At 43.0% G+C, this 13,269-nt stretch overlaps 1 protein-coding gene across 4 annotated transcripts in view; it reads left to right on the top strand.

Annotated features, from left to right (window-relative positions):
• The first annotated feature begins 79 nt into the window (after window positions 1–79).
• Ripk1 (receptor interacting serine/threonine kinase 1) overlaps window positions 80–13,269 on the top strand; it is a 48,051-nt gene continuing 34,861 nt past the window's right edge. For 2 of the 4 annotated variants that reach the window (XM_008831675.3, XM_029562870.1), the window contains exons 1-5: window positions 80–233; window positions 6,872–7,099; window positions 7,963–8,119; window positions 10,560–10,697; window positions 12,792–13,020. In XM_008831675.3, the coding sequence (XP_008829897.1) occupies window positions 6,936–7,099; window positions 7,963–8,119; window positions 10,560–10,697; window positions 12,792–13,020 (688 nt within the window). In that variant the 5' untranslated portion in view covers window positions 80–233; window positions 6,872–6,935. Of the gene's footprint in view, window positions 234–629; window positions 671–820; window positions 864–6,871; window positions 7,100–7,962; window positions 8,120–10,559; window positions 10,698–12,791; window positions 13,021–13,269 lie in introns of those variants that run through there. The other 2 variants (XM_029562868.1, XM_029562869.1) reach the window with 2 other exon arrangements.

Here is a 13,269-nt window from a genome sequence, read left to right as displayed (position 1 = left end):
GACGGACGGACGGACGGGACACGGGGGAGGACATGGACGGGGCGGGTACCAAGACCCCGGGCGGGTGCTAACAGTCGCAGTACGTGTGCAGGGGCGGGGCGGGCCGGGCACCGCCTCCGGCGGAGCTCACTGGAGGACTGCACAGCCACCAGAGAGACTCTGGCGCTGGTGCGAGTCCCGCTCACCGCTGTGGACGTCGAGCGGCTGCGCAAGCCGCAGAGGAAGGAGCGCAGGTAGATGCGGCTGGCTGGGAGCCTGGGCGCGGCTGGACGGCGTGACCGTAGCGGCGAACTGGTCAAAGCTCGGGGACCGTGCCAACCAGGCGACCAAGGCGCGCCGTACCAACCAGGCGGGCAGGGCGGGGCGTAGCGCCCGACTCCCACCGCCCCGCCTTCCTCACCTGGGCCGGGGGAGCGGGCCACGGAAACGAAAGTAACTCGGGCTCTTAAGCCCACAGGCCCAGGAGGCCGCTAGTTCCCAGGCCGCGGGCTTCCCGGAAGGGGCGGGGCCTCGATGACGCGGCGCCTGGAGTGGGAGGGGCTGGAGGGCGGGAGTGGGCCGGGCCTCTCAGAGACGCGTGGGGTAGGTGGGCGGGGTGCTAGGTGGGCGGGGGTGCGGAGCCTCCCAGGTCGGAGGAGGTGGGCGGGCCTCTCCGGCGGGGTGCCAAAAGGTGGTCGGGGAAGGGGAGTGAGGAGACCATGGGGTGCGGGAGGGTGGGCGAGATGCGTGGGAGGTCTGTGCGGCTCGCTCTTACAGGAAGCCGCACCGTGGGTGAGGCGGGGAGCGCGCCCGGAAGTCGGAAAGCGCGCGGCCTGCTGTCCATCACCCAGGGAGAGGTGCCAGATTCCACTACTCTGCTTGAGGTAGTGTTAACTCTAGTTATGAGGACCGACCGACATCTGCGGTCCACCCACGATTATGGTGACTGTAAAACAGATGTTTCCTCGTTATTGTTTTTGGTCAGGATAATGGGTCATTAGCAATGGTGTTGTCCTAACAAGGTTATTAAAAGACCCTGGCTAGGACTTGCCAGCCCTTTTAAAGGGATGTATTGTTGCACGTGGGGTCGCAGATTGCGGAACAATCAGACCTTTTTTTTCAGCATTGTCTTAATTAGAGCTGGCAAGTAGATAAAGAGTGATCCCACAGCCACGGGGACAGAGACTTGGTCTACACCCAAGACATCTCTGGTTATCAGTGACATTTGCTTTTGTGCAGTATGGCACACCCTGTCTGGGTTCAGAAAAAGATAAGTTGCATCCTCTTCACCTAAGCATTTGACAAAAGCCTCCTGAGAATGGATTTGGTGGTCTTGGGTGATTCATTCTTTGTTACTTGCTGTTTATTTGACTTTTATTTGCTCAGAGCCTGTTTATTTGGGGCAGAGTGTGAAGCTATTTTAATCAAGGAACTCTGCAGACGTTCTTTACGTGGTTAGAAACCTATTCTTTCTTGACTTACCAGCCGAAGAATCCAAAGTACAGAGTGAACTTTAAAATGTAATGACTTAGTCTTCCTCTTATTTTGAAACCACCAGGAAAGTTACTGCTAAGGAGGAAATGGTGGCCTGTTAGGTGGAATATCACAGCTCTATTGTATACCAAAAGTCAAGACTAGTCTTGTTTAAAATGAGATTTGGGGTATCTTTTTTTGAGATAGGGGTTCTCTGTAGCACCAGCTGGCCTGGAACTCACTAGTCCAGTCTGGCCCCAATCTAGATCCGCCTGTCTCTGCCTCCTGGGTGCTGGGATTAAAGGGTGTGGACCACTAGGCCAGCTGGAGTGTCTGATTTTTATTACTGATAAAACAGCAGTACTGATGATCAACTTCAGTTTTCAATTTTATCTTTCTTCTCTGTAGTAGCTATGTTTTCAAGATTGTATTAAGAGAAATGCCTAAGATAACTTACACACCTGGTGCCCAGCGCGCCCCGTAGGGCAAAGTACTACTTGGTACTTACTAATCCATAACATACTGTGACCAGAATTATCTGGAAATTTAAACAAAGCTGTAGCTTCCCATGCTTTGGTTGGATATTATGGCAGAAGTGACTGACTCTATTAATGTGGATAATGCTGATGGTTTTTTTCTACCATAGATTTTCCCGAGTTTTTAAAACTTAGTCTATGTATCTTCGCCATGTTTCTAACTGTAGGATACTCATTTAATAGGGGTAAGAAAGGCTGCAAGTCTTGATTTTTGCATCTGGAGTTTTCAAAAGATAAAGTAGTATTTGCCTTTCTAGAAAAATAGCCTGTGTGTGAGAACTGGTTATGGACATTTGAGAGAAGTAAATCAAACCATTCACTTCTGATGAATCATTTAACCTCAACTTGTAGTTTCTTCATTTTTAAATTGTAATAAGGCTAATGCAATTTACTTCATAGGGTCATAATGTGCTAATGTATTGATTATGCTTTGTTAACTTTATTTAAACTTTGTCTTTTGCTGGTTGTTTGACTCTTCATTGCTCAGAATTCTTTGTGGACAAAGCACAGGCTGCTATAATAAAAAATCCTTTGAGACGTTCTCTGATCATGTCAGATACCTGATTAAAGTCAGAATTCTATTAGGGAAGTAGTGGGGTAGTGGGGCACAGGTAGGCAATGGACATTTTCTGTTCTGCTCTTTTTTTTTTTTTTCTTTCCCCAGCAGGTCTCACTATGCAACTCTGGCTGGCCTGGGACTCACTATGTAGACCTGGCTGATAGGTCTCAATATTTAGACCTGGCTGGCCTGGAACACGCTATGTAGACCTGGCTGGCCTAGAATTCATGGAGACCCATCTGCTTCTGCCTCCCAATTGTGATCTTCTTAAGCATGACTATCATTGAAAAAGTAAAAGAAAGTTAATTAGGTTAAGAAAGGAGTCTGGAGCCTGAGCCAGACATGGTGGTATATTCTAATCCCAGCACTCAGGAGGCAGAGGTAGGGGCAGGCAGATCTCTGTGGAATCAAAGCAAGCCTGTTCTATATAGCGAAGTTATTTATCTTGTCCTAGAAGGTAAATTGTGAATGTTCTTGTTCTTCAAGGAGTTATCCTTTCAAAACATAATTTTGTTATAAATGTAATTTGTTATTACAGAAAATATAGTAAAAATATAAAAAAGAGTCAGGCATAATGGCCTACAAGTATAATCCCAGCACTCAAGAGACTAAGGTAACAGGATTGCAAATTCCAGACCAATTTTCAGTTAGTTTCAATGGGACAAATTCACTTCCCTGTGATAACCATTTATCCAAAACCACTACCAAATCTCATTAAAATGACACAATATTAGTTGAAATTAGTTATAGCCTGTTAGAACAGATCAGCATGCCTTAGTTACTTTGTAACATTGCTTGATAGTATGTCTTTCTTAAATTTGGTATTTTTGCAACTCTTGGGTCTCCTCCAACTAAACTACCCTCAGGGAGGGCTCTCCTAAAATATGTTGCTTATTAACTTGAAGCCAAGCACTTGCCTGGCTCGTGTGAGGTTGTGGGTTCAGTCTCCATCTTTTCAGAAAACAGCCACATAAAATTGAATCTTTCAAAGGGAGAAAAAAAGCAGTAAAAACATAAATCATTGAATATCCATCAAAAGAGGCACAATATTAAGATCAAACTAAACTAACGAAGCACAGGACTATAGGGAGAACCGACTTGGATCAGGAGCCAAGCTCCCAAAGTACAGTGGACCCACTGGAGGCCTAGTCCATGCCACTGGGAGTTCTGCAGTGCCAGGCAGTGTCCACAGGTTTGAGGAGGCCTGGCCTAGATCCAGTAGAACTCAGAACTTGAATCTGCCTATTTCAGAACATGGTTGTAGTTTCTTTGCTGTCTGTGAGTACCTTTTTATGTCTTAAGCATTCACATGCAGCATCATTTTTTAGGACTTTTAGCTGTATTTCAGAGTGGGTTTGGGTCATAATAACTCTCCTCTATACATGCAAATTGTTCTACAGTCTTTTGTTGTTCTGTATAATGTTACCAGGAACATCACTGTTAATAACTTTGTCAGCATCCCCATCTGACTCCTCAGAGTAAACAACTACTGAGTCAAGGAGTTATCCTTTTAAAACATAATTTTGTCATAAATGTAATTTGTATTTATTATAGGAAATACAGTAACAAGTATAAAGAAGAATCAGGCATGATGGCCTACAAGTATAACCCTAGCGCTCAAGAGGCTGAGGTAACAGGATTGCAAATTCCAAACCAGCCTAGGTGTACAGCAAGACACCATCTTTAAAAAAAAAAAAAAGTGTAAAGAAGAAAAATTTCTAAATTGCCCTACGATGTAAATAAAATCTTAGTTAATATTTTGGTATCTTTCCCTACATCTTTTTTTTTCCTGTACATATATCTATATCTAGTCAGATGCATTTTTTTTAACATTTTACTTTTATTTTTACATTAAAAAAATTAAGTGTGTCGCCTGCATGTATATAAGTGCACCTGTCCCATGCAATGTCCATGGAGGTCAGAAGAGAGCATCAAATTCTCCTGGAACTGGAGTAACAGGCAGTTGTTAGCTGCCTTGTACATAATGGGAATCGAACCCAAATCTTCTGCAAGAGCAACCAGTGCTCTTAACCACTGAACCATCTCTCCAGCCCTGCATGTTACTTTTACAGATTTATTCTTGTAAGATGGGGCAGACCGGACAGTTCTACATGCCCAGTAGAAAATAGAAAATGAGAAATCAGGCCTAGGACAGATGTTACATCTTTATGCCTTTGGTCTCCACACCCTCCCTCTATTCTAGTTCTCATGGATGGTCAGTAGAGATGTGCTAGGTAGAGCAGGCCTAGTGACAGTGGCATTCTAAGAGCCCAGTGAAAGGGGAGTGGTGTAAATAAAGTTAGCAGCAGGGCCAGCTAACCAGAGCCAGAGCCATATAGCAGGCAATCAAGTTTTCACATGTTACTTTCTCATGAAATCCTTACCAGTCCTGTGGTGGAGTTGTTAGTATTTAAGATGAGGAAATTGAAGCTTAAGTTCCTTAAAAGTCACAAGGCAAATAGAGTTCATACTCTTAGGAGGAAGGCTCCTTATCTGTGTTTTCTTTATGGCTCCTGCTATCTCACTTTCAGCTCCTGCCCCATCCCTGCCCCTCAGCCTTCATATCTTTATCTGGGCATCTCCTGCTCCTACCCTTCTTCTGTGCTTCCTGCTTGGCAGTGCCTTTGCCCTGGAGAGGATTGCCTGTGGCGTCCATCTAATGGATGTGTGTATGTTATTTTTACAGATTTATTCTTTGAAAACAATTTCGGTTGGCTATATAATCTATAAATGTGCTATAATCCACTTAACTATAGATCCTTTGTTTTCAAACAACTAAGTAGTTCTTTTTGAAAAAAAAAATTATTTGCTTAATGATTCAGTTCTGCTAGGTACTAGAGACAAGTGCCCAAGATAGTTTTGTGCAGGCATCCTCTAGGTAACCCCCTCCCACAGAGCACTGGACAAGATTACAGTCAACCCAGGAGCTTTTGGAGTGCCTCTGTCCAAGGTATTTATAAAACAACTCAGGGCTGGAGACATGGCTCGGAGGTTAAGAGTACACTGGCTTCTCTTCCAGAAGACCCGAGTTTAGTTCCTAGAACCCGCATGGCAGCTAACAACCATCCTTAACTCCTGTTTCAGGGGATCCTATGCCCTTTTCTGGCATCCATGAGAAGGACATACACATGGTGCGTTTATATATACACAGGCAAGAAAGAGCACTCATACACATACAATAGAAATAAACAACAGCATAGAACCTAAGCACAGCCTCCCACATAATTTAAATCATCTCTGAATTACTTATAATACCCAATGGAGAGCAAATGGTTGCTATATTTGTATTGTTCAGGGCACAATGACAAGGAAAAGCGTCTTTGCATGTTCAGTGCAAATGATCTTTTTTAGAATATTTTCTGCACAACCCATGGGTGTAGATGGCATCCTACTTGCTGAGTATGGTAGGTGTATTACCTGCGCACTATACTCCTGTTGATAGAATAGAACATCACCATCGCCCCTAGAATGTTGTTGCATGCTCCATCTCAATCACTCTTCACCTTTGACCCAGCGTGTCAGCTTTCTTTTTCAGCCATAGACTATTCTAGAACTTCACCTAAAAAGAATCATACAACACATATCCTATATTATTCTCTGAGTTAGCATTTCTTCCATGCTGTTTTGTGTGTTGGTAGTCCAAATTCTTTTCATTGATGATAATATTTCATTGTGTGAATATGCCATAGATTGTTTAACAGTCTCTTGGTGGTGGACAGCTGTTGTAAATAAAGTTGGTCTGAATATTGCACAAGTCTTTAGATACACATTTTCTTTAGGGGTTAGAATTTCTAGGTCAGGAATGCATGGGGTGTGTTTAATTTTATGAGAAACTACCAAACCTTTCTCCAAAGTGGTTGTGCCATTTACACTCCTACAGGTTAGCGTGTGTGAGAATTCTAGCTGCTTTGCATGTTTGCCAGTCTTTGGCACGGCCAGTCATTGATTTTGGATTTCCTGGCAGATATATGTTAGAATCTCACTGTGATTCTTCCTGGGATTTTATTTTTCTTTTCATTTGGGGGAAAATTGGTGACTATGAATGAAAGGAAGAAAAGGGAAGAAGGATAAAGCCAGTGTTTCTGTTCTGAGGCCTGACACATGCATCGAACATAAACAATCTCTTAAGCCCTCATTTTTTTGTTAAACAAGGGCTCACTATATTGTTTAGGCTGGTCTGGAACTCGCTCTGGAGTCCAGGCTAGCTTCAGATTCTATCCTTCTGCCTTAATGTCCCAGGAGTTTGGATTAGAGGCATGTACCATGTGGTTTTTTTGAATCATGATCTTTTTACACTGAGTTATCCTCTCTGTTTTCTTTACAGGGCGTAGCACTGAAGTTAAAAAAAAAAAAAGTGGTGTGTTTGGAGAGTCTTCTGAGCATTCAAGATGCAACCAGACATGTCCTTTGATGACATTAAAATGACATCCAATGACCTCCTGGAGAAGGAAGATCTAGACAGCGGAGGCTTCGGGAAGGTATCCTTGTGTTTGCACAGAAGCCATGGATTTGTCATCCTGAAAAAAGTGTACACAGGACCCAACCGTGCTGAGTAAGTGGGGAGTAGAGATGGGTGGAGCCTGGGCCATAGATGAGAAATGTAGGGTAAAGAAGTCAAGAAAGATAGAAACCAGAGTGATGATTCTCATACATGGCTGATGGGAATATAAATTGGCACAGCCACTTTGAAGAAAGGTTTTTTTAATTTCTCATAAAGCAAAGTGGGTGTAGTGGTGCATTTGTTTAATCCCGGCACTTGGGAGGCAGAAGCAGGCAGATCTTGTTAAGTGGAGGCCAGCCTGGCCTACCTACCAAGTTCCAGGCCCCCTGGGGCTACAGGGAGATCCTGTCTCAAAAAAAAAAAAAATCAGAGCCAGATAGCATAATTAGAGCAGATAATTATGGAACAAGTGTTCAGGCAAAGAGGAGGCCATGCCTATACAAAGAAGCAGGAGTGATGGAGCCAGTGAAAAGAACGCAGGTGCCATTGTATAAACAGACTTGGTAAAGACCAACCCGACATGCAAAACAAACAAAACAGGTAGATTCTGCAATGAAAAGTCCCAGGAACCCTCTGAAAGGAGAGGGCTCCTGTCCTCCTCAGACTGGTTTTTGAGAGGAGAGGCTAGCCTTTTTATTTTACTTTTCAACTCAGTCTTTACCAGACCAGGTTGCTTACCGTACTTTCCATTCATTGATCTGTATGTCTTGAGCACCTACTGCCCTTCCTAAGAAGAAGGAATACAAAGATGAGGAGAAAACCCTTTGCCTTCTAGAGTAGTCTTCCTGGAGGAGATCAGAGCAGGAGTGGGACAGAATCTGAGATGCAGCATTGAGGGGCACATGAGGTTCTTAGGCACCTGGGGAGAAGAGTTGGTCCTGCCCTCCTCAGCCTAGCACCTTTCCTCCCTATAGGTACAATGAAGCCCTGCTGGAGGAGGGGAAGATGATGCATAGACTGAGTCACAGTCGGGTGGTGAAGCTGCTGGGCATCATCATAGAAGAAGGGAACTACTCACTGGTAATGGAATACATGGAGAAGGGCAACTTGATGCATGTGCTAAAGGCTGAGGTAGGTGGAGCCTTCAAACACTCTGGGCCAGTGTGTCGGGCTAGCTACTGTTAGGTGTTCATTTATAGCTTCCTGGTTGGGAATTGTTCCATAGCTTAGAATTTTCTAAAGTCATCCCTCTTATGTCCTCTGGGCCTTTCCTAGCCCAAGGGAGCTGTTTCTCCCCACTCCACTACTTCTCCCATGTCATCATTTCGGAGTTCCCTCTTTACCATACCTACTAGTTTCTCTGATCCACAGTCTATAGGTGGCCCTATCTTCAGAAGTGCTTGGCCTGATCTGAGGCATGTGTGTAAGAGAGAACAAATTTGGGTAGATTGATGAAAGCTTGTATATTGTAAATGAAGATGCTGATTAACAAAATATGTACACTATATGTGACAATTAGAGGGGATAGAATATTAGCAATTTGAGAAACTTACTGTAAGATAAATATACAACATATGCTGCAAAACAGATAAACTTAAAAATAGGAAAATAAAACTTAATTTATGAAAACTAAATAGTTAAAAAATATTTTAAAATGATTTTTAAAAATTTACAAGTGTTTTGATAGTCTGTATATTTATTGGTATATTTATGTGTGTAAGTACCCTTGGAAGCAAGAAGAGGGCAACAGAGATAGAGCCTCCATGTGTGTGCTGGGAGTTGAACATGGGTTCTCTGGAAGAACAGCAAGTGTTTTTAACCCCTGAGCCATTTCTCCAGCCCCCCAAAATATTTTCTAAGTCTTATGGACCAATCACAATCAGTCTTGTGCTAGCTGTTCAGGAGCTCATAGTGGATACGACACAGGCAAGTGGAAGAAGCAGGAAAAAATGTGAATAGATGATGTGATGGTATTTGATAGGCATACCATGGTCTACTGTGAAACACAGGAGAAGTACCCACCCTATTCTGAGATGGGGAAAGGCTTCCAGCTAGAGGACAAGTAGAAGCAATTAAGGAGAAAGTGTTCCAGGCAGAGGACTGCCATGTGCAAAGGAACAAGAGGATGCCAGTTTTCAGGACTGCCAGTCACTGACTGGCCAGAGCACAGATTGCAGGTGAGGGGCTGCAGCATACCTGTAGGGAGGATGAAAAATGATCATATATACATTGCATTGTCATTTCACCACATTTCTCTCCTCCCCCAAACCAGGTAAGATCAACTTTTGTAACAGAGGTAGACATTTTGATCAGGAAATAAGTCATCTATGACAAGAGGCATTCCGTAGGGTCAGAGAATGATAAGCTTCACTGGTTAAAACTCAAGAGAAGCAGGAAGAGGATGGGAAGGGACAGTAGGGCTTGCTCACAGTGCTTTCCAAAAAAAATATGTACCAGTGAAGGCAGGAACAAGTCTCTGCTGCTGTTTCTAATTAATTAATTAATTAATTAATTAAATTTTGTAAATAAGGTCTTGCTACAATACCAGTTCTGATCTCAGACTTGTAGGCACATGTGATGTCTTGCCTTGGCTGCCTCAGAAGCTGGAACTACAGGCAGGTACCACCACACCTGCCTTCTGCTATTTTTTATGTTGTGGCAGTCACGCTATTGATGCTGTAGTTCAGTTATAGTGTAATATGGCTAAATATGGTTTGAGGGCTAAAGTTTGATATGATTTGGGAATCTAAGTTCTATCATCTCAACTTTTTCCTCTTTACCAATAACTGACACACACCAAGATATTTAGTAATCATTTTAATTTGTCCCCTGGTTATAATATTAAGAAAAACTAAAATTTTACCACTAAAATAGAAATGTGTATTTTTATACTAACGTTGAGGTTGATAGAACTAGAACATGATTTAGAGAGTAAGCTGAGACTCTACAAAGACCGAAAGTGTCTAATGCCAGGTCACTAAAGAAATACAAATTGACTTCAGCACAAATTTAGAATAATGAATGAGACATAGATTTTTATATAGTTATCATTATAGACATATTCCCTTGTATTCTTTTTTCTCTTATTATTTTACATGCACATTTTCCTAATGTTATTCATATATCTAATGTAGGTAACAATATTCTATGTTATGAGTATGCCATGAAAATGCCTTATTCATTCAAATAGTCTGACCACCATTCCAGATTTTTGGATTCAGTCTTAATAGTAATGGTAACTACATAATAATTATACTAATCATTAAATACTACTATTATAAATGTCATTGTTTTCAAGGAGTTTGTTTATGTAGTATTTTTATATCAACTAGATTGGCATGAAATGTTTATTTTTTCACTTGCAAAGCACAACAGCAGTACCCTGCAGGCCGTAGTGTGGGAACTTTGTTGAAAGGGACTTGCTCTGGTGACAACTGCGCTGCCGAACATCTGGTGGGAGGAAACCTGGTAACACTATCCTTATGCTCAGATCCCATCACTCTTGGATGGAGGAGTTGCTCTGGCCCATTGTGCTACTTTTTTGTTTTATAAACTTAATATTTTGTTTCAGATCAATATTCCACTGTCTGTAAAAGGAAGAATAATTATGGAGACTGTTGAAGGGATGTGCTACTTACATGGCAAAGGTGTGATACACAAGGACCTGAAGCCTGAAAATATCCTTGTTGACAGTAACTTTCACATTAAGGTAAACCACAGTCTATACACTTCCAGAAGTCTGGGTAACATCGGTTTGAATTTTCCATTGTAAATCCATTCTTGCAGGTGATTGATGGAAAAGGGAAATCTAGCTCAGCATTCAACAGAATGGTGCTGCCTAAAGGCTTCTACCATCGTTTCAAAGGACAGGGGCAGGCTTGATTGGGTTGGGAGATAATTGTAAGGATGTACTGGATGTCTTTTGGGGGGAAGAGTGAAAATGAATGGAAAAGTAAGAAAAACCTCTTCCCTAGAGTGATTTTCCTCTTCTGTTAGACTTTAACATGGAAGCCTTCAAAGGTTGCTGTGTTCACCCTGTAGTGTGTATCTGTCATTTTTCCCATGAAATCTTGTGACTAAGACTTTTCTACTTAGAGAGATAAAGGGAGTGTGGAAGTGTGGAAAATATTCTCAGAATTCATATGTGGCCTAAGAGTCACAGTCAGCCATTTGGACCTCAAAATTCTCCACTTTGTGGAGCTAGGGGCGTGGCTCAGTAATAGAGTACTTGTCCGGCACACCTAAGGCTCTAGGTTTAGTTCCAGTACCTCAAAATAAAGATCTCTGCTTTGAAATTTGGCTGATTGAACATTTGTATTTGTTTACATCTTTACATGTTTATATTTTAAAAACTCAGTTTCCCTTTGAAAATTTTCCATTATACAAAGGTAATAAGGAAAAGGGGACCTGTCTTATGTCTTTTGGGAGCTACTTTTAACTGGGGAAGAGGCAGTGCATGTACCTGGTCTTGGCAGCTAGAATTGAAGTTGGAAGAGTTGAAAGGCAGCTAGCCCTACCCAAGGTGTAGCTGTGGTGGAGCTTGGGGTTTCATACCTAGAGCCACACAAACAACAAACAGAATAAAAAGAACTTGAGAGCCAGGCGTAATGGTGCATGCCTTTAATCCCAGCACATAGAAGGCAGAGGCAGGCAGATCTTTGTGAGTTCGAGGCCAGCCTGGTCTGCATACAGAGTTCCAGGCCAGCTGGGGCTACAGGGAGACCGTGTTTCAAAAAGACCTCCTCCCCACCCCCACCCCCCCAAAAAAGAACTTGAAAATGCTGGGCCCTAGGGTAGAACCAGGACCTGCCTGCAAGATCTGCTTCCTTTACTGTTCCTGTCTTGGATGATGTTATTTATTCCAGTGACTTTTAAGATGGTTTATTGTAAATTAACAACTCACCCCTGATAATTGTGGGTTAAAAATCTGAGTTTCAGATATGCTCATGCTCTTGCTTATCTCCAAATGCTTCCTGAAGACCGGAGACCGTCACCTTGGATTCTTTGTTCACTGTCCTGTTCTGCCATTTCCCCCCCCTTTCCCCTTTGCTTTGTGTCTGACTTTGGTATTTTTTCTCTGCTTTTCTTTGTGTTTTGTTTTCCTCCTCCCTATCCTGTCTTCTCTTAGGTACAGGCTGCCAACTCAAAACAAGCAACAACACTGTTCTTGCCCTCAGGGTAGCTTTGGGATCTCTGGAAACAACCATGGTCCTGGATGCCATTGGGCAAATAGAAGGTGTGGTACTTGGTCTTCATATGCCTTGGTTCCCCTAGACCCAGAAAGAGCTCCTCCCTCCCCACCCCCCAATAAAAGCAAAATGTTTAATTTTTTTTTTTTCATTTAAAAAAAAAGTTGAGGAGCTAGAGAGATGGCTCAGCAGTTTAGAGCACTGACTGCTCTTGCAGAAGACCTGGGTTTGATTCTCAGCACCCACATGGCGGCTACAACCTGTCTTTAACTCCAGTTCCAGGGGAGCCCCTTCTGACCTCCGTGCATTGCAAGACATGGGTGCACTCACATATATGCAGGCGATACACTCATACACATAAAAGAAAAAAAAAAGTTGAGAGGCCAGAATTTTATGTGAACATTCCTTTCAGGGAGATTTTCTGGATGGGTGAGGGAATGCTCAGTCTCTCTGAGTCTACTGAGGTTGCTATTTTACATAGGCCCAGTGCAACCAATAGAAATTGACTGTGCTGCACATGTCCTGGGAAAGCCCCAAATCCGATTTATGGAACTCAAGCCTGATTTGCTTGTAGCTTTCACATAGTAATTTTTTTGGCCTTAATTCTTTGGCAGATAGCCGATCTTGGTGTGGCATCCTTTAAGACATGGAGCAAACTGACTAAAGAGGAACACAATGAACAGAGGAAAATGAACAGCACCTCTAAGAAGAATGGCGGCACCCTCTACTACATGGCACCAGAGCACCTGAGTGACATCAATGCCAAGCCCACTGAGAAATCAGATGTGTACAGCTTTGGCATTGTGCTTTGGGCAATATTTGCAAATAAGGAGCCCTATGAGAGTAAGACATTTATAAATCTGGGGATTTTGATAGTAACCAGAACTGTTCCTGAGGGCTGGCGAGATGATGCAGTGGGTAAAGGTGCTCGCCACCAAGCCTAACAACCTGAGTTCAATCCCCAGGACCCACATGGTAGGAGAGAACTGACTCCTGCAAGTTGTTTTCTGATCACCACACATAATCTGTGGCACATGTGTGCCAACACACATTCTCTCTCTCTCTCTCTCTCTCTCTCTCTCTCTGTTTCTG

The sequence above is a fragment of the Nannospalax galili genome, unplaced genomic scaffold (genome assembly GCF_000622305.1).
Source record: "Nannospalax galili isolate Female #2095 unplaced genomic scaffold, S.galili_v1.0 scaffold72, whole genome shotgun sequence".
NCBI lineage: Eukaryota > Metazoa > Chordata > Mammalia > Rodentia > Spalacidae > Nannospalax > Nannospalax galili.
This window is presented reverse-complemented; position numbering and strand designations above follow the sequence as displayed.